Source organism: Macrobrachium nipponense, chromosome 3, assembly GCF_015104395.2.
Source record: "Macrobrachium nipponense isolate FS-2020 chromosome 3, ASM1510439v2, whole genome shotgun sequence".
Taxonomy (NCBI): domain Eukaryota; kingdom Metazoa; phylum Arthropoda; class Malacostraca; order Decapoda; family Palaemonidae; genus Macrobrachium; species Macrobrachium nipponense.
In genome coordinates, this window is record NC_087202.1 from 82,633,365 (window position 1) to 82,657,702 (window position 24,338).

The 24,338-nt window shown below is 42.5% G+C and overlaps 1 protein-coding gene across 1 annotated transcript; it reads right to left on the reverse strand.

The window, feature by feature from the left end:
* Window positions 1-12,695: 12,695 nt before the first annotated feature.
* On the reverse strand, window positions 12,696-23,714 carry LOC135222431 (uncharacterized). The gene is made up of 2 exons (XM_064260518.1): window positions 23,372-23,714; window positions 12,696-12,907 (listed from the first exon to the last, which is right to left on the reverse strand). Exons 1-2 carry the CDS (start codon window positions 23,712-23,714, stop codon window positions 12,696-12,698), a joined length of 555 nt encoding a protein of 184 aa, XP_064116588.1.
* Window positions 23,715-24,338: the final 624 nt, after the last annotated feature.

The window sequence follows — 24,338 nt, forward strand, 5'->3', positions numbered from 1 at the left end:
TGTTTTAATCTACCAGAACACTGAAACATCACCATATTATTAATTCTTCCTACCCATATAAAATACAATTATTGCATTAGGTTGCTATCAAAAGCATAATTATTGCTTGATATTAAAGGTGACATCTATTGCTTCAATGATAAACAGTGGAATTCCAAAGGTTACCATAAGTTCATGAAGTATAAAGGCTGAAAATGTCATTTACCTGCTGGGCGAACCTACTGTTGCACCGTTGAAGACAATTTTGTGCTCTTCGTGGCTTCTCCTTGGTGAGTGAGACCTTTTCAGACTGAAACTTCAAATTCTCTCTTACCTGCGTGGGAAAAAACAAGGCAGGTGGGACTTAAAACGACCAAATGATTAAATATCATATAGTAATATATTCACATATTCAATGTTAAACATTAATATTTGCACTGATTCTGTCTCACAATGGCAAAAGGCTGCTTTATGGTGTTAGTGGTTTGTGACCTTCAAAATGGTGTGATTAAAGACTTAATCAAAGATGAAATAAAAACTTTTATTCATCATACCACACGTAAATTTTCATTTTGGTCGGTTGAGAGAGGTCTTTGGCCTAAGTCCGTCTCCTCACTTACATTTAATGCTAAAATCAATTCCAATGTATTGAAACTATATTTCCTACTGCTTGAGATGACTCATGAATAAGAGGAAATTAAAAAGTTTATTCTGGAATACTGTGTGAGGACTGGAATCAGACAAGGAGAAAGCCAGAACTAGCTTTATTGAACAGAGACGGCTGTATAGAAGGCAGCAGTGCGGACGGAAACGTAGTGTCATCACGCATGCACAAACAAAAGGAATGAGCCCCCTGCTGCGATTGTTTCATCGCAGCTGAAAATATACATATATCTTCGTGCAGAGAGTACATTTTTGCATGACATATATATCAGCAGATCGGCCGTGAAATGCTCTACATTTCAGTATATGGTATAAAAAGTATGTGTAGAGGAAGGACGGACATTTGGTGAAATGCTGTCCTTACAAATACTCCCCCTCCCCAAACCAAGACAATGATTAAGTAATAATCGTTGGCTGATGGTCAGCAAAATCTTGCAGGAGGCTGAAAGAATCTTCCGGGTCCTCGTTGTCCGGTGAGTTGGGAAGCAGGATGCCACCCCTGGAAGTGGGTCTGTGGGGTTCAACTGCTTTCTGTGGGCAGCCCTGGCAATGTCTGGGGCCGCTGTCGGATTACGGCGAGGCTGTGTTCCGAGGCGGTGTCTTGCAAGGGACTTCTGCAGGGTCGTCTTCGCCGGGAACGACGGTGGGCTTCAGTCTGTCTATTGAGACCCAGTCTTAGCTGCCACTGATCGAGACAAGGAACGCCTTCTCCTCTCGATGGATGACTTGGTGTGGTCCGCGGTAGCAACTCATTGGGGGTGTGCAGGTGGCGTCGTTCCGTATGAAGATGTACTTGCAGGAGTCCAGGGCCCTCGGTCAGAACTGCTTCCTCCTGGCAGCGTAGGTCTCTGCAGGGAATAAATTTCTGTGCGGCTGCCCGGAGTCTCGCCAATGGGATGTTGGGGTTGTTGCTGTTGGCGGGGAAGAAGTCACCTGGCACTGTCAGAATCTCACCGTAAACCTTCTCTGCCAGTGATGGGTTGCGGTTGGCTCTTGGAGCAGTGAGAAGGCTGAGGAGGACCCATGGTAGTTGTGCCTTCCAGTCGGGGCCTGTTCAGCGTGCCATCAGGGAGGCCTTGAGGGAGCGGTGGGTTCTTTCCACCATGCCATTGGCTGCAGGGCTGTAGGCTGTGGTCATATGGTGCTTGGTCCCCATCAGGCGTGCTAGGGAGGTCCAGAGTTCTGAGGTGAAGGCGGTTCCCCGGTCTGTAGTGATGTCGTCTGGCACTACAAAGCAGCTGATCCAGCTGGATAGGAGGGCTTCAGCGCTGGCATCTGCGGTGGCTTCTGACATCGGGGTGGCTTCTGGCCACCTGGTGGACCGGTCGATCACGTCAGGAGGTATCTGGCACCGTCGGATGGGGAAGGGGCCCGACGAACGTCGACGTGGATATGCCCGAGTCTTCGACTGGGTTTAGGGAAGGTGCCTTTTCCCGATTCAGTGTGCCTTCCTGTCCTGCTGCTCTGGCATGTGATTCAGTTCCTGGCCTACTCCCGGGAGTCCCTCTTGATGCCGTGCCAAACGAACCTTTCTGTCATGAGTCTGGTTGTCGTGCGACAGGTGCGAGAGAACGTGGATCACGTCAAGTACCTGCTTCCTCCAGGAGGCGGGTATCAGGGGGGAGTGGGCGGTCAGTGCTGGTGTCCAGAGGAGCATTGTCTTGGAAGGGCTGCAGGGAATGTCCTCCCATCAAAGGGCGGTGATGGCGGTCCAGTAGGCTGATACTTCGGGGTCGGAGGCTTCCTCATGCGCTAGGTCCTTGTAGTCCACGCCAAGGTGCAGGGAGTTTATCTCGATCCTCGAGAGGGCATCGGCTATGGGGTTCCTTCCACCGGGGACATACTCAATGGAGTACCCAAATTCGGAGATGGCCATAAGGTGACGTTGCTGTCTTGCGGACCAAGTGTCGCCCGCCTTAACGAAGGTGTGGACCAGCAGCTGGTGATTAGTCCTCATGGTAAATGGGATGCCTTCCAGGAGGTGTTTGAAGTGGTGGACGGTCTGGTAGACATTGAGGAGCAAGCAGTTGAAGGTGCTGTAGCAGGTCTTGGTGGGTTTCAGCTTCCTGCTGAAGAAGGTACTTTGGCGATGACGAAGGGCCAGGTGTAGGTCCGGCCCAGGAATACGACGGTCTGGGTCCTGGGGCCATAGAAGTGGATGGGGATTCTGTTGGCAGCTGTGAGGGTGGTTGGGGCATCGGGGGCACAGCTGCGGTTCTCTGCCGACTGCGGGAATACCGACTGCATGGCACCAGTTTTGACCAACATCCTGTGGCCGGAGATGGTGTCCTCGACATAAAATCCTCTGGGGGTGAGACTTCGTTACTGCTGCTGCCAGGGGAGGTGGCCTTGGGCACTGCCTCTGTGGTTTTTTGGAGGCAGGGGCGCATGCACTTCCTCGCCTTACTGCCAAACTTCTGGTGGAAGCGGCACCAACCGTTGTCCTGGTGGGGTTGCGAGGTTCTTCTCTGGAAGGCTGCACTGATCCCTGCGTCCTCAGGTTCCTCCTGCTGCAGGCTGTTGGCTGATGGTGGGGTGGAGAGTTGTGCAGCCTGGGTGGCGGTGAACAGGCCGAAGGCCCGCTCCACCAGGCTCTCCATGTTCAGGTTTTCGGTGTTAGGGATCTGGCTGTGGACCTGGGGTGCGAGTTGGCAGAGGGAGAGCTGTCTAAGGAGGCTTACTTCCTTCCTGCGTCCTTGGTGGTCCACCTCCAGCAGTAATACCAAGTCCTGGAGCTTATTCCAGGCTAGCCTCGAGTCCCCGGTGGTCATGGGGTTGACCACTAGGTCAAAGATGTGGGTGGCTCTCTCGGTGACCAGGACCGCCTGGGGAGAGCATGGATCGTGCCGTGGGTTGGGGCATTGAAGAATCAGAAGGAATGGAGTGGACAGCTCCCAGTTTTGAGCTGAGAGAGAGAGAGAATGATAAATGGGTAGTTTCTGAGTGAACTGCCTGTTTGGTGGTGTCTTGCTCGTCAGTGGCTTGGCTGCTGAACATCCTCAGCAGTCGGTGGTTGGCAGTCAGAGTGGTTAGCCAAGAAGTTGTCAGTTGAGTAGTCTGTATGATCTTTTTGGATAAGTTGCGTTTTTTGTCTTTCAGTTTTTGAGTAAATGAGTTTGTTGTGCTTAAGTTCATATGGTTGTCGAGTTGTGAGTAATTTGTGGTGTTTGATGTTGTAGATTGGTGTATAGTCTTAGTGATTGTTAGGTGTTTGTTTGTGTTAGTGATTTATCGTGCTTTGTATGGTCTTGGTGCTTGTTTATTTTGTTTTTGTATTTTAGTGTTCAGTGGGAGTTGATAGTGGTTTGTTGTTTGGTGTTTTGTTTGCTAATAGCGGTGGAGATGTTTTATGACGGCCATATTACGCTGAAGGCACAGCTTCTAGCCCAGATTGTGTTGATTTGTATGGTGAATACATGTGTTTTGGGAGTTTTGTTTTTTAGCTTGTTGAGCCAAACGTCCTGTAAGGAAAAAGTAAAGTAAAGGGGAAAGTGTGGCTAGAGGAATTTTTGACAGCTGGAGTGACTAACGTAAATGTGGGGAGGTCTTGCTGCCTTTGTTTTTTAGCTTGTGATTCTGCCACAATGCAACACATCTCACAACTCATCGGGTTCTTTAGTTCATTCAAAAGCCAGCTATTTTTAACCAGGGTCAAGTCATCAGCTTTGTTCTTCACCATACTTACTAGTGTCAGCCTCAATTCTAATCTAAATTCTTAAATAAGCTCCCTCGCAAAGTCCAATTGTCGCTTTATTATCATCTCTCTTACTTGCTTTGTATGCACCCTCTTATTTTCTGTCATAGCAGAGTTTATCTGCATGAGAACAGTAGCAGAATCAGTCTTAATCTCAAATTTCTCTAGTCCCCACTGCATGGCAAGATTGATTCCCTATACTACTGCTTTCAACTTGGTCATTTTAATATAATTGCTGTTGTTGTATGACATCTCTAGTGTACAGCTATGTTATTGTAATTGTGTCTGCTATCTAGCAGTTATTGTTTAAGTCAGTTGTACCTAAGTATGCTAACAGTGTTAATAAAGAATTCCTAGGGCAATGCTGTTTTAGTCAACAAGGCAATATTACATCGTGGCAGCGTTTTGGTCAATTTGGTGTATATGTATATTGATGTTGCATGAAAATTTCATGCCTCAGAGGAAAGTGTGAACTTCTCGGGAACATTTTGGCACATGTATTATCATATAAAGTTGAATCAAATTGATCATCTATGATATATCATTGGTCCTTCATGGCAATGTGATGCCATTGTGGAGAAATATTGACAATACTTGGAAGAACCCAAATATTTCCAGACCAGTAATATCTGCCGGCAAAGTTCCAAGAATTTTTCCTAGGTGCAAATTAATTCAAAGTACTAGACTAAGACTTTTCAATCAGAACCACACCTAATACCCATTCACAAAGTAAGATGGCTACTTACTAAATTCCTGCACCCAAACCCATGACCCCCAGGGGAAGAGGTAATTGAAAATTGGAAAGAATTCGAGAACTCCTGGGATTACTACCTCATACTACTGACCTAAGAGCTAAAATGAGAAATGCTGAAGGGGAGAAAGGTGGTGAAGGGATGGAAATTGTTGCTGTAACATTATGTACAGTTATGGGAGCTGAATGCAAGAAAGTTATGAATTCCCTTCCAACCTTGACCTTGGAGGACAAGAAACCAGCTGTGGCGGGATCACAAGCAAAGCAAAGAAAGCAAGATATCTTCCCACAGTTACCTAAGTTGTACCAGCTGACAAATTTTCTCACAGTACACGCAGGACGGTTGATTCAGCAAAGAAAACAAACAAAACTCTCACATTCACACACTCACCAGATTCAAGATACTCGGGCTAGGCGCTGTGGCGTCTGCTGGATATAGCCTAGTCGTCACGACCCAACCACCGCCGAGAATCACAACCCAAACCAACCAATCGAGTACTACAACCATACAGCAACTCAACAATCCAACAAATCACTCCACAGACGAACACCAACATCAAAACAACAACCCTCCATGTCCACATGCAACCACAACACCAAAAAATCACATCTCTTCAACAACACTCCAAAACTCACAAGGTCAACAACCTTCCAACTACAGAAGCACTACAACCTTCAAGCACCAGCATAACAACCTTCCAAAAATAACTCAAAATCAACTCCAGGAAACCACAATACAACTGACTGACCATCACTACTCTCTTTCATAAAGACTGCTCCTGACTATGACTTCACAGACTTCCTCACTTCCTACCACTCTCGTGACGTACTCCCGCCACTGGGCAACTTCTCCAACAGACAAGCCAGATGCTTATGCCACCATCAAACCACTCCATATTATCCATCCACCAATTACGATCTTTCTCACTCTCTCTGTTGATTGCTTGCTCACTCACACTCTTAACACATACACACTTACATGCTATCATACAGCAACACCAAACATGAAACACGACATTATCAAACACACAAAAACATTCAAACTCTCAACCCAACAATGCTCTCTCTCTCTCTCTCTCTCTCTCTCTCTCTCTCGCAACCCTCGAAGACATTGTCAAATGTAACTACCATTATCACTTCTCCATACAGCGAGGACAGTTGAAGAATTACTACACCTATACTTCGTACCTCAATGTAATGACAGTTGAAGAATTACTACACCTATACTTCGTACCTCAATGTAACATACTTTATGAAAGGTTTGTCTTTAACTCTGCTAATCAGAAAGTAGTGAGAGTAGTATATAGACAAGTACGTACTACGCCTACCTTAACTGGCTGATTCATGCGATTTGACGATCTCAGGACATCTCTTATTAGAGACAGAACAGTCATTGGTACTTTGGACAAAGCAGGAGAAAGACCCCTTATAAAGACTGGTTCTGGATTTAGAAAAAGTAGTGCAAAGTCTTAGAAATGCTGAAATATCTCAAGCACAGAATCAGATACATTATCTCCCAAGATGAAATACAGGCTGACCGAGAAAAAACAAAGGGTATCAAAGAATTTCCCAAACAGATTAATGTTGCTGAACAGCAATGATTTAATGGTATGGTACACCAACTAGTTGTTCCTACCAGACCTCGTCTGTATCAATGAGCCACTGAGGCAACTCCTAAAGAAGAATCAACACTGGTTCTGGGACGAGCCTTAAGAATCAGCTTTCCAGGTAATAAAAAACAAGCTCATGTCTACGGATGTACTAGCACATTATGATCCCAACAAGGGGAGAACAATTGCTGCTAGTGCCTGCAGAGATGAATTAGGAGCTTGCCTTCTATAACTCGACGATTCTGGTAATCAATGACCGATTGCCTACACTTCAAAAGCACTAAGCAAGGCCGAGTAGAGATACACAGTTATTGAAAAAAACAGCTTAGGCAGCCACATGGGCTTGTGAGAAATTCAAAGATTATATATTAGGTACAACCTTCAGTCTAGAAACAGACCACAGACCATTAGTTTCATTACTCTCGGGTACTTACCTATCAAAGCTTCCACCTAGAATACTCTGTTTTTGTCTCCGACTCGCAAGATATTTGCTTGAAGTGACCAATGTCCAAGGAATACATCAAAATACAGCCAGTCCTTTATCCAGTACTCCAACGAGTCTCCCGACAATGGAAGATCTTTAGTAAATCAAAGAAGCAGAAGAATATCAAGAAGCAAATCTGAAGTCTACCCCAACTACAAAGTGATGACTAGAAGAAATTAAGGTACCTCAAGAGGCCAATGATATTTGTGAACAAGTGTAATCACATATTGCCATGACAGATGGCCTGCAGTTATGCCTTCTGAACCACTCTTGAAATCATACTGGGAGAAGAAACAGCATCTTACAGTAAATCAAGGACTTTTAATGTCAACATCTGTATAGTTATTCCAGGATCTCTTCACTTGGAAGTACTGAATGCATTACATGAAGATCATCTAGGTATCACCAAATGCCAAGGATGTGCAAGTTACTCAGTTAGGTGCCCCATTATTACACAAATCAAAGGGATGATTAACATGCGCCAAGTTGAGACCAGAGCCAAGGGAACCTCTCATAGCTACGTCCTTTCCTGAGAAACAACTATGGAACTGGATTGGTACTGAATTGTTTGAACTTGAAGAAAAGTCATATGTCATAGCAGTAAACTACACCAGCATATGGTTCGAATTAAAAAAAAATAGAAAACTACATTTTCAGGAGCAGTTATCAGAGCTTTTTCCCATATACTTTTGACCTGTGGAATTCTTGATACAGTCATTTCCAACAATGGACCTCAGTACGCCAGTCACGAATTTCAAGAATTTGCAAAGGATTGCGGATTTGCTCACACGACGTCATTGCCTCTTCATCCACAACCAAAGAAGAATTCAAACCCTTATCTTTGCCTACTTGCCTATTGTTCAGCACCTCTCAAAAATGGCTTTACACCCAGCAAACTCCTGATGAGTCGAAAAATGAAAGTAAAACTACCTGTTCACCTCGACGTTCTACATTCAAGGGACATCGATATAGAAGAACCGCGGAGAAAATAGGAGAGATACAAAGAGTAGCATTCAGCGAACTACAACAATCATCACCGAGTACAAAACCTTCCTGCTTTACAAGGTGATAAAGTGTATCTTTGTGACCAAGAGAAATATGGTGAAGTTAAAAAAAGATTAACAAACCCAAGGTCATATAAAGTAGTTCCAGATGCTGGATTATGTGAGGTTTTATGGTTATTTTTTCATATTATTTTGGTACTATTAAGCAAGTGTATGGCTCTGGTTATCTTAAACATCTGTCTGCCGCGGTTCGTGTATTTCCAGGTGCCCAAAACGCCAGCGGTGGGCCAAACACGGGAGATTAATCAAAATGATGGCTGAAGGGTATAACAGAATTCATAAAGACAGACACTATGCCTCGGTCACGGGACGAAAGTCATTGCCAGCAGAAGAGCGAGACGGCTCTTGATTGATTGATTGATTGATTGATTATGGAATTTAGGGCATAGCTCAAGCGTTGGGACCTGTAAAGGTCATTCAGCGCTGCACTGGCAAGTGATTGAATGAAATGGATTAAACGAATGAATACGTGAATGAATTAAAATCTTTTATACGACTGATCAATTAAAACTGCAATTAAAAATATCTAATGATACACAGCAATTAAAACTAACTTAAGATAATCTAATGATACACAACAATTAAAGCTACAAAATTCACTCTCATTCAAAAACCATTTATACCATAATAAAAAAATCACATAATTGAAATTACAACAATTTAAAAACTATCTGACATGCATATGTTCATTTAACATCATTTACACCTTAATTAAAGATAATAAATAATTAGGCATTTGAAATGATGACCATGAACAAGATAAATAAATAAATAAAATAAAATAAAATCGACAAGTTAAAATTTGTCATGCTACTAAATTTCATAAAAAATCTTAGTACATTTTAAAAATCTCAATAGTGCATGAATATCTGCGCTGTTGTCTAGAATATCGGCAAGAGATTTTCCATCAAGGTGGAATCTCTGCCTATGTTCTCTATAATCTACGCAATGCACCAGGATGTGCTCCACTGATAAGGTAGCGTAAGGACGGCATTTCTGCTGAAATGTCCGTCCTTCCATTGTACATACATATATATATATATATATATATAATATATATATATATATATATATATATAGATATATATATATATATATATATATATGCACACACCAAAATGTAGAGTAGTTTGCAGCCTTTCTGCCAATATATATAATATATATATATATATATATATATATATATATATATATATTATCAAAATATGTATCCTGTACGCTTAATTATATGTATAATTGTATGTGCAAGAAAGCACAATCATAGTGGAACTTCATCCCCTATTGTATGTGCGCATGATGGACACTACATTTCCGTCCGCACAGCCTTCTATATATATATATATATATATATATAGATATATATATATATATATATATATATATATATATATCTGTTTCTGCTTAATAAACCAGTACAGTTTTCTCGATGCCTCTGTTCATTCCTCACAACTGGTGACCTCCAGCTTATGACAGGCAGTGGTTTTGGCCGCTCCCTCCAGAAAACCATTAACAGACTCAAAACAGCACCTCAGTCTTGGTTTTCTGGCTCTCCTAACCACAGTCGACCAAATGCCATTAACGGAGTAAAAACAGCACATCCTCTATAGGAGTGTTTTGGCATTCCTCTCACAGTTTGGTCTGCCATTAACGACTCACGTTGACCGTAGGTAAAAAAAACACCATCAGCGGACTAAATACAGCGCTCACACATTTTGGTATTTGTGAGATGACGAACATAGTGAACTCGGGCACGCCCCAGATGCACCACACCGCTCCCTTGCAAGCTGTAGTCGCACGCCTGCTGCCTCACCCTACAGCCCCCCACTCCATCCAACTGCCGTCCTTCTCCCGGCAGAACATAGTATCCTGGGTCCAGTGAACTAAGATCCAGTTCAGACTCCATGGCATCACAGAGGAGGGATCAAGGCCGACTTGATCGCAGCAGCTCTCCTGGAGAAGGTTTTCGACTGTCTTGCACCATGGATGGCCCCCCAACCCAGAGCACTACCCTTCAAAGACCTGAAAAAGAAAGTCCAGGTTTCTCTCTCCCCACCCCTGAAAGAGCTCCCACATATTCGACCTGGTTGTCAACCCCCTGGTTGACACAGACCCGAGAATTCCTCTCCTAGGGGTGGACTTATTGGCCCACCACGGGCTTCTGGTAGATGTAGCCTGCCAATGCCTCCTGGACACTGAGACCTGCCTCTTACGCCCACTCTCTGCAGGTCCCAAGGCACCAGTTATCTGCTCCATCTCCTCCCACAAGTATGCCTCCTTCCTAAAGGAGTTTCCGGATGTGTTTAAACCAGAGCTCCACCAGGTGGCAGGGGTTGCGCCCAAATATGGTGTGTACAACCACATCGGCACCAAGAGGTCCCTGACTCACGCAAAATTCTGCCACCTCTCGCCAAAGTGCCTCTAGGAAGCCAAGAAGGCATTCATGGAGATGGAGTAGATGGACATCTGTAAGAAGGCCGCGAGCCAATGGGGGTCCCCCCCTCCCCATGGTAAGGAAGACAGAGATTCAGGCACATACACGTGGATGTTGTCGGCCCGCTTCCCCCATCTGACGGTGCCAGATACCGCCTGACAGTGATTGACCAGTCCACCAGGTGGCCAGAGGCCACCCTGATGTCGGAAGCCACTGCAGACACCTGCGCCGAAGCTCTCCTCTCAAGCTGGATCAGCTGCTTTGGGATGCCAGATTACATCACAACAGACTGGGAACCGCCTTTACCTTGGAACTCTGGACCTCCCTGGCACGCCTACAACCCTGCAGCAAATGGCATGGTGGAAAGGACTCACCGCTCCCTCAAGGCCTCCGTGATGGCACCTGAATGGAAGGCACAACTACCTTGGGTCCTCCTCGGCCTTTGCACCGCCCCTAAAGCCAACAGCAACCCATCACCTGTGGAGAAACTCTACTGGGAAACTCTAACCAGTGCCAGGAGAATTCTTCCTGGTCAACAGCCGTGATGAGGATGTCCCCTTGTCAAGGCTCTGTGCAGCTGCCCAGAAATTCATCCCTTGCAGTGAGACCTTCTCCGACAGAAGAAAGCACTTCTGACCAAAAGCCCTGGATTCCTGCAGACACGTCTTCGTCAGGAACGACGCCACCCACCCTCCCTAAACAAGACCTTGCCGAGGACTGTATCGCATCATCTGCTGATCGGAGAAGGCATTCCTCATCACGATCAATGGACGCGAGGACGGGGCTCAATAGACAGGCTGAAACCCGCCTTCATCCCCGACGAAGACGACACCGCAGAAGGACCTTGCAGGACTCCTCCTCAGAGGGGAAAACTGCCGGAACCTGCCAGCACACCCAGACATTGTCGAGGCCACCTGAGGACAGCATTCAAACCCCCCAGGTCTCCCGCCAGGGGAGGCATCCTGCTGTCTGACTCGTTAGGAGACGAAGAAGCAGAGGACATTCCCTGACAAATGGCGTCAAGGACCCGTGGACTCGTCCTCCCCAGCAAGATACCGATGACCAATCATCTAACGATTGTTGTCATAACCATTGTCTTGGGGCAGGGGGAGTATCTGTGAGGATGGCATTTCTGCCGAAATGTCTGCCCTACCATTGTACATACCTTTATATATATATATACCAAAATGTAGAGCAGTTTGCAGCCTTTCCGCCAATATATATATCATCAAAGTATGTATCCTGTATGCATAATTATATGCATATTTGTATGAGCGAGAAACCATAATCGCAGCAGGACTCCATCCCCTTTTGTATGTGCGGATGATGGACACTACATTTCCATCTGCACAGCCTCCTTATATGTGTCTGTTTCTGGTTGATAAACCAGTATAGTTCTCTCGATGCCTCTGTTCGATCCTCACTGTAGCATCTTGCCTAACATACACTGGTGCACTGCTACCTTCTAAACTAACCTTATGGGTTATCCGAATATGACCCAGAGGATAAATTGTATACAGCTGCTTTAATGAATCTAATGCACTTCTCGAGTCACTATGTATTACAAAATCTCTCTTATTTGAGTTATGAATATTTTCTAAAGCTTTATCTATAGCTGATAACTCTGCAGTGAATATGGAAGCCGACTCCGGTAATTTTATCTCGTAAATTTCATTCCCATGTACAACTGCACACCCAATTCCATTATCAGATTTTGATCCATCAATGCTAATCTTTACTTGCCCCTCATGTTTAGTGTTATGCTCTAAATCTAAACAATTAGTTCTTATCTCTTCCGGACCAAGCAGTTCTGCTATATCACTGCCCACCAACCCATGTCCCTGCCATGCTGCAGAATACCTATGGCAATGTAACATAATCTGTTCCACAGTAAGAGGAGAGTCACACTGCATACAGACTGGTGCAGTTACCCCCCTCTAATAGGAACCGGTGGGTCAATTGAGTATGGCCAATTCTCAGACAACATAATATAGTTTCTACCCTACGGTTTTGTTGGAATCAAGATGGCCAATGTTCAATATTTTGTCTGATCTTCTTGTACTTTTTATTGCTGGTCAGAAGGGGAGATGACCAATATGCTTGCCATTTATTTTCTATAAATGAGTGAATAGTCCATTTCTTGTCTGTAGCAGAAATATGGTGGAAGAGAATGTCTTCTTTAGTAATGACATCTCTTGCTTCATGGTCAGCAAGTTCGTCACCAGCAATACCTACATGGACAGGGACCCAGCAAAATGGACTGATTTGAATTTGAAAACAAGCCTGTACAACCATTCTTGAATTTGTTGAACAATTGGATGTTTAAGGTTATATTGCTTAATGGCCATGAATGCGCTACAAGAATCTGAGTATATGGGGAAATTATTACCCTGTAGAGCAGAAACAATCTCAAGAGATTTGGCTATTGTATAGTTAAGCATATCTTAGTTTAACCAGACCACTGAGCTGAATAACAGCTCTCCTAGGGCTGGCCCGACAGATTAGATATTTTTACGTGGCTAGAAACCAATTGGTTACCTAGCAACGGGACCTACAGCTTATTGTGGGATCCGAACCTCATTATATCGAGAAATTAATTTCTATCACCAGAAATAAATTCCTCTGGTTCCGCGTTGGCCGAGCCGAGAATCGAACGTCTGACAATCGGATTGGCTGTAAAAATAGAGGCATTATTAGAAAGTCTGCCCATATATGAGCTATTACCTTGAACAACAGCACAACCAGCACCACTTGATGTCTTTGATTCATCAGTAAATATTTTAACAGAACTCGAACATATTTGGTCACGATCAAGAAAATGAGCCTTCGCTTCTTGAACATTAACAGATTTTTTTACCACATCTTTTTGACAGACTGATGGTTCTGTGGTCAACCAAGGAGGCAACTTAGAGCAACGAATTGCCTTAATTTTTTGGTCGCTGATGGCAGCGATGTGTTGTACTTCAGGAAGACAACCATCCAGGCCTCCTTGAACTCTTGGGGGAACAGGTGAAGGGACGGCTTCTCACCGGTGGGCTTGATCTTGTTCCACTTGTTCACCTCCGTTAAACAGGCAAATAGCAATACATTAACTCGTTAAAATTTCTTTTTATATTTTTCGGTAAATTTGTCGGTTTTTCGTTTTTGAATGGTAGCGGGTAGTGATTGCGGAATTAAACTTTTGAGTTCTGCAACCTACTACTCTGCTACTTTTGGCACGTGGTAGTGGCCAATCAAGTCCGCAACTGAAAAATGGGTTCCACAAGTGGCAGAGGTGTGGACTAAAGTTGCACAATGCCCACCTTTGTTGGCTGTCATCTGTGCCAAATTATTATCAAAGGGCCCAGGGGTACTAGAATCCTTTAGCTTACTAGTCATAGAGCATAGGATAGAAAAAAATAAAACCTGAAAATATTAAAAAGATACCATCAGCCTTTCATGAAGTTTATTCTTCCACCATTGGCACAAATGAGAACCGACTCCCAAATGTCCACGTCCCTACCCTACCCGACAAGGAATGGCACAACATGATTCAAGTGGCGCAAGTGTAAGCCAAACCCGCTTGGTAGGACTAAGAGTATTACAAGTATACAATCATCCCACTCTAATCATGTTATGGGAAAACCGGTAAGAGTGCCGAGAGTCCTATCTCCAGAACCAGGCCCCTCTCGAATCCATGGTCCATCCCTGAAGAATAGTTCCTCCCTTGAGCTATCAATCTGATACCTCTCAGGTTCGGACATTATTGAGCAGTTGATGACCCTAGTCACCCTACCACTGTTCCCACTATTTAGCTTCAGATATAAACCTAGTCCCAGCTATGATATCTTTTCTTATTTGTCAGGTCCAATAAATTTTACAAGTGGAAAATTCCACAAAAGTTAGTCCAAAACAGATTATAGCATACTAATATATGACTTGGACTCAAGCCCTGGAACAAATTCCAAGAGTTCAAGAGCCCCCTCACCACAGCAGACATCGGTTTGCTCAAAACATAAACACATTTTAATGATATGTAAAATAAACCCAACCACCAACAGAGCACTCCTGTCTTTGTGATATAAACTCTCCTTTTTATTTGTTTTTATTTGCAGATATTTCTTAACTTCATATTAATATCATAACTAAATATTTATAACTTTTCCTAAAATACACAACTGATTAGGAATTATGATTCTTTTTTATTTTAAAATAAATCAGTGCAAATGCTCCTTGAGAATGGCGTTGATCCACATACTCTTTTTCAAGAATAACATTGGGTCACCTGCTTTCTGTTTTCTTTAAATATCACTTTTCCGAAGGGTAACAAAGATGCACAGTCAAATCAATTTCAGCAAGATTTTTACCATTTTAACCTTTCATTGTGACTGTCTTTACAGTATTTTTACGATCTTGTGTACTCGTATGTTTACAATTGTTAATGGTTTGGTTCTCCATAAGATTGTAGTTCAAGCATTGCATGTTAACAAACTGCAGTTCTCATTTAGAAAGAACCTTTCATTTAATGGATTTTTTTATTGAATGCGCGTTTAGCTAACCTTTTCGACTAAGTTTGGGAGCATCGCTTCTCCGCTAAAACTCATGAAAACTAGCGAGATCTGGCCAAAATTAGGCAACACCCTGTCTCGTGATGCACTCCTGACAAGCTAGTATGTGACCAAGTCTTACACTATTATTATATTATTCCAAAGCCTAGGGGGTAGAGTCTGCTAGGGAAGGAAATAGTTTCATTTACATTTAGGGTTCATTAGAATCGAGAGAGCCAAACTTTCTGATGCATCTAAGGGATGACTTTCGTTATGTAAGAGTTACATAATAAAAAATTATGGGAATGTTATTATTCTAATATAAAAACTGTACGAATTTTTTAATTCAGTATTCATGTATTTTTTCAGTCAGTTCTTGTGGTTTTTTATTATTCTGTTTTTAGTTATATTCTAATTTTAGTTGACAAATATATCTACCTCGTTAGTTTTATCAAATTTACCGAGACCCAAACCATGAAGGAAATCTCACATACAAATTTTCGTCTTCCATGAGTAAGTGAAATCTTTGGAGTCTCCTCCTCAGATTTTCCTCCTTCCATTTGGTCTGCAAAATTTTTCAATTTCCTTCCTGGTTCTTTACAACTCAAAATGGGCTAATCTGCTTTGGAACTTTCTCTCTTATTGTTGGGTACTGCAAGGATTAAAAGGGTTTGTGATCCTGCCTGGACTTTTCTTCCCTTTCATTACAGAAGTGCTACTTTGCAAAGAGAGATTGATTATGTATGATGTTTGCCTTTGAGCATGCTCAATTGTGTGTGTCTTTTAATGTGAATGCATGTATGATGTACGAATATGTAGGATGGTAGATGGAGTGAATCCTTGTTGGAGTGCAGGAAATGTTACTGATTATTTCTTACTAATCTCGCTCTCTTTTTCCTCACAACTATTTTAATCTAATATGTTTCTCTTTCTTTACAGATGTAATCAACTAACCAAAGGAAATGTGAAAACTGGATTTTGTCTACTCTGGCCTTAAAGGATCTTCTGTGCACTGAAATGTAGACTAGGCCAACATAATCAGAAGCTGAAGGCTGGCGAACAGCCAGTAGTTTGGGGGCCTTCAATGAACTTGTGCTCACTGAAATGCAGACTAGGCCAACATCATCAGAAGCTGAAGGCTTGCACATGGCCAGTAGTTGGGGGGCTCGGCTGCTGGCTTATCTCTGGCCTTAAAAAGAAAACCTTGTGTGCACTGAAGTACAGACTAGGCTGACATTATTAGAAGCTGAAGGCTGGCGAATGACCAGTAGTTGGGGGGCTGCTGGCTAATCTCTGGCCTTAAAGGACCTACTGCGCACTGAAATGCAGACTAGGCCAACATTATCAGAAGCTGAAGGCTGCTGAACAGCCAGTAGTTGGGGGGCAGCTGGCTAATCTCTGGCCTTCAATGAACTTGTGCGCACTGAAATGCAGACTAGGCGGACATCATCAGAAGGTGAAGGCTTGCACATGGCCAGTAGTTGGGGGGCTGCTGGCTAATCTCTTGACTTAAAGGACCTTGTGTGCTCTGAAATGCAGACTTGGTCGACATCATCAGGAGCTTATGAGCCTGGTGTGAAAATGTATTTCACCATTAATGTGAGGTGGTGCCTTAGATAGAAAATGACTGATGAATGAAAAGTTATTAAAACCAGGACAATTATGATTATATCTTATAAACTCTGATTTAGAGAAATGTTTTTTTTGTACGTAAAGTGAGGAGTTAAGTAGTGCCCTGTAATGATTTTTGCCATGTATCTCCTTTTGTAATGAGAAGGTTTGGAACTTTGGTGTTTGTTACCTTTTTAAGGCGTTTGGTAGAATCTTATTATTTAAGACAGTTTATTATTGAAGTCTTTAGGTGGCAATATTAATTTTTTTTTTTTCGTGCGTGTGGAAGTGCCAGAATTATGCCTTACTTTTCTAGATGTTTTATGTTAACTATGCTAACAGATATTCTTTAGTTTAACATAGTTTGTTATTTAACACGGTATACCATTTAGGTTTTAAGTTTACTTCCTCCACTTTTTTTTCATTTCTTGGAGTTACTGTCCTAATTTCTGATCCTTGGTTTGTTTGCTCTCAGAATCCTGTTTTCATCCTCCAAAGTGGCTTTGGATGTTCCTGTACCCAGATATGGCAGTCTGAATCTGGCCTTCGTGTTATTACGACCTGTCTGGGACTACAGCAAGGTAATCCCACACATCTGGAAGAATTTTCCCTTCATTAAGCTGGAGTGGTCTACAAAGCTTCTGCTTCTCTACATCCTGTAGCCTCGGGCCATTATTTACCTTAGGGACCTCGCAGAGTGCAGGTACAAGTTATTCTGATTTTTTAAATGCTGAGGGACATGAGTACGTTCTGTTGTTGCCAGGTCCTTGTATTTGGAGCTTGATATATTGTGGGACTAGCCCTTCCCTCTTTATGGCCCTTTCTGGACAACCTCTTTGAGCATCAACACAACATCTGGGTCTACATTACTCTCCCATGACCCACCATCAGCTTGTCTCTTCACATAGCCACAAGCTACACGTAGCCAATTAACAATTGGGTAGTGGCCCACCAATCATCTACAAATTGAAAAACCTCTCATCTTGATATCTCATTCAAAATCTCTGGGATGGCATTACCTCTTGAATAATACTGAACGCCATCTTTCTCACTCTGCCTTGAGACCTAAAGCAGTATTCACAGCCAAAGTCTCAGGTGGTGGTTCAGCAATCAATCCATTCACTTTTAAGTATGTGACCAACTCAGAAGCTGGCACCTGCGTTTTGTCAATCAAACTGTCATCAATGTAAGAACTTGCAGTCTTTTCTGTCCTTACTTCTTCTCAAAACAGTTTTTAAAATTTTTCCCATTATTCTAGGCACAAGATTCTACCCAAATTCCAACCTTGTTAAACTGTAAGCCATCCTTGATAATTTACAAGTTGATAAAACCGCAACTTCTTGGCCACTCATTAATTTGTAGAGATGCCAACTTCAAATCTACTATAGCTACATTACCTTGCGTACTGCACCATTCTCTTGAGGTCTCACCACACACATCAATAGCTTTATCCCCAGTATGACCACTACAAACTTGTAAAACTCTCATAAGTCCAGCACTGGTCTAACTTTAATTTTAGTTGGTTGCTCAACAGGCAATAAAGGCAAGACCTCATCCTGAATCTGGCCCAAGGGAGCAAAATATCCTCTTCAATCCGTCTATCTGCATCCTTCTCAAACTTGCCTCTTTACCGTTTATCATATCCTTTATCATAACACCTAATCTTATTCATCAACTCTACTTTATTTCCCTCTTTGACGAACTACTCTACTGTCAATTGACCATCAAATCTTGCCACCACAAAATCATTATCTTAAATTGTAAAATCACTGGAATTGCCAAATGCGTTTTCCATAGCACCACTCTCCAAGTTATCACTTATCACTGAATATCTTGCCTTATCGAACAAACTTAGCCCTCTGCCACTGTAACACCAAGCCCATTGACTACATTCATCCCCAAAACTAAATCAATATTGTCAATTAGTTTCTCACCCACTAAAGCATTTACAATAATTGCAGCATCATCAATACTGAATGTAAGATCCTACGAGATCCTGGTTAGACTTGTGAGAGGTTCTAGGCTGGCAGAACCTACTTGGTGAGGTGAATTAATAATAATAATAATAATAATAATAATAATAATAATAATAATCATAATAATAATAATAATAAATAATAAATAAATAATAATAATAATAATATAATAATAATAATAATATCCTTTATTTCAGCTCAGGGCCATATACATGGAATATACAAAATAGAGACGGTAACATACACAATCTAGATACATGAGACAACATGATAAAAAATGAATAATCGGCACTTATCCACAAAATAGCTGAGGTAGCATAAAGGATAGTAATCATAATACTGGTAATAACAGTAATAATATTAAAAAATACTCATAGTAGCACGAGTCTTCAAATGGAGAAGCAAATCCACAGTTATGTAAATGTACATATATATAAATTTAAAAACAGCAAGGATACAGATTCCCGAAAGCTATCCTTGCTGTTTTTAAATTTAAATATATGTACATTTACATAACTGTGGATTTGCTTCTCCAGTTCTAATATTGGTGAGAGAAAAATGCATTGAGAGTTATAACAGTTTGTGCACTGATTATATAACTTAAATTTCAACTAGAGACCTTAGGTGGTTACAGTAGTCAGGTCCAGAGGGCTAAATACGAAAATTGAATGTAAAAAAGCTTTAACTTGATAGTAATCACAATAATAATGAAAAATTAAAATATCAGCAATAAATATAATAATAATGTCAGAATCTGCAGATGACATCTTGCTAATACAGAGATTAAGTCCTTTAGGGGACAAAGGCCTCATTTTCCCATCTTTCCCACAATTCAGATCTTCTTTCTTCACTCCTTAGGGTGCTTTGTATGAGCGAGTTGCTGCTGTTTCTCACTCGGGTTACCAGACTGGACATTGTTTCCCCTTACAATGATTTTTGGTTTTCTATGAACATCTGTGTGGCGGAGTGGTAGTGGGGAGTGTTTGTGAGGCGTCTCAAAATGTCATTTTGCACAACTGTGATACGTCTCATGGTCTCTCAGGTATAGTTCGTCCATAGATACTGTAGCAGTACAAGCGGAAGAGCAGCAGTTTCACATCTTGGTGACAGAACAAACCTCCTTGCAATCATGTTGCTAGCTGCACATAGTTTACGACGCCTCTGTTCCATGTCTGCCATATCTATTAGGTTGTTGGTGATAACGTGACCCAAATTCAGAAATTCGTGCACAAAAGGTTTCCAAGGAAAATTTGTGGTTCTACAATATGCTTAAGCGATCTTGGGAGCAGTGACATGCACTGGGTTTTGGTTTCATTGTAAATTATATAAAATTCCTCTGCATATTGGCAGCAAGTGTTCATGAGTCATTAGAGACCTTGCGCTGATGGGGAAATCAGAACCATATCATCAGAGTAACAGAGGTTGTTTATAGGTGTTTCATTGACAGTGCATCCGATAGGGAGTTCAATTTGACATTCAAGGCATCTGTGTACGTATTAAACAAGTTATGGAGAGAGAATGCCCCCTTGCCGAAGCCCGTTTAGGGAGCCGAAGGTGTACAATAATACGTTACTCCATTTGACACAGGATTGCTGTGTGGAGAACCAGCAATGTAAGATGCCTATTAGATATAGGGGTGTGCTTCTTTTATGCAGCTTCAGGTAGTTTACTCTGTCAAATGCTTTTCTCACATCCACAAAACAAAGGAAAACACGAGAGGCTGATGATAGGTAGTAGTTCAGCAATTCTTTCAGCATGTAGATGCAGGTGTCAGTTGAGTGGTTTGCTTTAAACCCGAACTGGTTGTCATTGGTGTGTAGAAAGGGGAGAAGTCTCACTAGAAGAACTGACTCGAGTATCTTCGATGCAATTGTTGTGATTGCAATTGGCCAGTAGTTGCCAGGGTCAGCTGCATCCTTTAGCTTGTTTTTGATTAATGGTATCAAGTGAACTAATAGTAGGGAGCCTGGAAGAAACCGGTAAATTATGCATGCATTGAATAGGGCAGCTAGGAAAATGTAAATAATCAAATGGCAGAATTTGAAAGCCTCTACGGGAAGACCATCACAGCCGGGCGATTTATTATTAGGTAGGCTGTTTGTGGCATCGCTGATGCTACCTGGCGTAATACAGTCTGCAAAATGAAATTGAATGTTGTCAGAAAGGAGGTTATATACATCCCTCCAGGAATCTTGATCATTTCTCCAATTCAGGATATTGTTGAAGTGATGTAAAGCCGTTTCTTTATGTTTAATAATCTTCATAAGGCCTCTTGTGACTATCCTGACAACAGCTTCACATCAGCATTCTTACTGCAAACAAACAGAAAATGACTATTACACAAACAGTGCATGATAAGGACATTGATAAGACTACCACATTATGTGGTAGCCTTTAAACTGGCAAGTTTTTCAAAGAATATCAAAACAGAAGTACAACAGATAAAGTGATGAGAATTCCTTACCCATCTAATGTTGTACATGAGTACTAAATAATTTGCACTACAGCACATGACAAAGTACATTTCTCCAACACTCTCCAGGAATATACTGTAAAGAGTTTTATTAAATCAAAACAAGTGGCCTTAAGTAGAACACCAGAGCAAGATTCACTGATGGATGATGAAATTATTGCATTAAACCAAATTTAACTAATTCAATAAAAAAAACTTAAAATAGTCTTTAATATAGTACTTAAATCAATGGAAATTATAACTATTAAACATTTAAATTTAATACATTTTAACACTGAATATGGCTAAATCAAAGTATTCACAAAAAAATACAAACTATTACCCACACCACATCCCAAGGTAGACTGACAAGTACAAAAGACAGATAAAACTATAGAAACAGACAATGCAGCCAGCCTCCAAAACACATTCCTTTTATGCCTCACACTCTGTGATAAGCAACACTGTAATCATACAACAACTCGAGCAGCACTGTCCGCAACCACCAACTCAGACACCAAAATGCACAACCAATATAACCAACCTCTTCAACTTCACCACAACCGGGCAGACACACTCACAACAACTTTACAATGCCAAATTCAATCAAATCATACAATACCAACTGACCATCAGTGGATAAGACCGCTGCCAAACCAGCTGTTTAGTACCGACACTATTCCAAGACTCACTGTCTCCTTCTGACTGACTCCATCGCCAACGAACAACAACAGCTGCTCACCAACCATCATACCACTCCCATTTATCCCTCCACCAATTTCACTCTCTCTCCCTCTCTCTCTACACACACACACAATCCTCGAAGACGTTGTCAAATTTAAATTACCATCTTACTTCTCCATACCAGGTAGTTCTGCCTGCAGTGTCCCAGTTTCTGGTGTCTCCACTGCACTAACAGGCGAACTGAAGGACTTTCCTTGAGCAGGATTACAGGGTGCATGGTACCAGCATCGACGGCAGACTCTCTCAGATGACCTCCTACGTGAAGCAGTCCATCCGAGTAGAATGGTTTAATTCTTACCATCTTGCTTGAGGGAGAAACGACTCCACTGGCATTCTTACATGCTTCAACTTCACGAGGGAAGGCATTCCGTTGAAGCATTTTCAGGACCAGGCTACTAGCAAACCCAATCTCTTCAGCGCTTAGGAGGTTTCTTCTTTCAAGAAGTCATTTTGTGTAGAGCAAGAGACATCACATCCATGCGATGCTGTGTGCGAACTTGAGCCAGCTTGAGAAATGTTTAGCAACGTTATTAACAGATCAGATGCGTGATCTTAATTTCTGGGTCATCATGGAATGATGCGCCCTTAGCATTGCTCAGAATCACAGGCCAGGCATTGGCTGGCTGTGACAAGAAGGAAGGACCCCTGAACCACATGGTGGACGCCAGGAGTTTCGCCACGCCAAGTCCATGTGATGCCAAGTCAACAGGATTGTTTCAGGTGTCAACATACAGCCAGACTTCAATTGATGTCAGCTCACGAAGGAGGTTCACTCTGTTGGCAACAAACGTATACTGTGTGCACTCGTTTAGAAGATACTTGAGTACAGCTATCGAGTTGGTCCAGATGACAGGAACTTCTAACTTCATGCTGAGCTCCTTGTGCAACTTGCAGTCTGTGCGTGCTGTGACTACGGCTGCCATCACTCGAGTTTGGGATGGTGGTTCTCTTGAGTGGAGCTACCCTCGACCTACCGAACACCAGCACTCTGCATGCATCTCTGTCGTAGCCCTCCATCCAAAGATAAGATGCCATGCGATTTCCCACCTGGTTTGCATCAGCGAAGTGGTGAAGCTGAAAGGTCCAGACTGTTCCAAAGCCTTCTGGAACATAGGATCTATCTTCATAGTCTCTAGGAGAGGAAGCTGATCATACCAAGCCTTTCACTTCACCACTTCTGCTTCCCTGATGTCTTCATCTCACTTCAACTGCACATGGCACATGTCTTGAAACTGAAGCTTGGCAGGTAGCATGAACAGTGCGACGACTCCCAATAGGTCATATACTGAGGCTACAACAGATAGTATGCCTCTCCTGGTGTACAGTCTATCCTTCATATTGATCTTGAAAGGAAAAAAAAGTCTCCCTTCATAGACCAGTGCATACCCAGCGATCTTTCTACTGGAAGCTCATCCCTACTCAAGCCCAGATTTGCAAAAGAAGTATCTCGTTCTGACTCGGGAATGACAGATTGTAGTTTCCAGTTGCTTGACGTCCATTGGTTCAGATGCCAGCATCCGTCAGCACAGAGTGAAGTCATGTCTACCATCATCATCTTGAGACGTTCCTTGTCGTCGTGGGCCTTGATGAGGTTATCAACGTAGAAGTTTTTCATGATAGCTTCAGATGCCTCATTGCAGTACTTGTGCCCATGTTCTTCTGTGGTATGACAGAGTGTGTAGTTGACGCAGCTTCCAGAGGACTTGACACTGAACAGGTGCACGACCATCCAGTATTCTACAGATTCCAGTGTTGTGTCCCCTCCTGGCCACCACATGAACCACAAGAAGTCATGATTCTTTGTCGGAACCCAAACCTGATGACACATGTCTTCCAGATCAGCTGTGACGGCGTGCCTACTGTCTCTGATTCGCAACAGCGTTCCCTGGGCCCTGAAGAAGGTTCTCAATTAACGAGGTGCCTTGGTACTTAACCTTTGGATCAAAGACAATTCTTATCTTGGGTTTGGATGGATGCTGAACAGAGAAATGAGGCATACACCTTTCTGTCCAGCTGGTCAAGTAACAGAGTGAGGTGGGGGAATACTGACCTATTAGTAGAAAAAATTGCCTAAAAAATCCATTTCGTACCTGAGAGAGTGCATACTGCGCCAAGAACAAACTGCACAAAATGGCCCACCTATGGTATACTCATAAATCCTTAACTCAGAGAATAAGTGTCATATTTTGCACTTTAAAAATTTTTGGGACTTCGCTCAGTGCTCTGAAAACACGGGGAAACACATACCAGGGGGTAGGGAACCCTCCAAAAACCAAGTTTCCTGTTTTTAGCATAATGACACTGATGATCAGACTTCCAAGTAGGCAGTAGGCGAGATCAGAGAGACTTAATG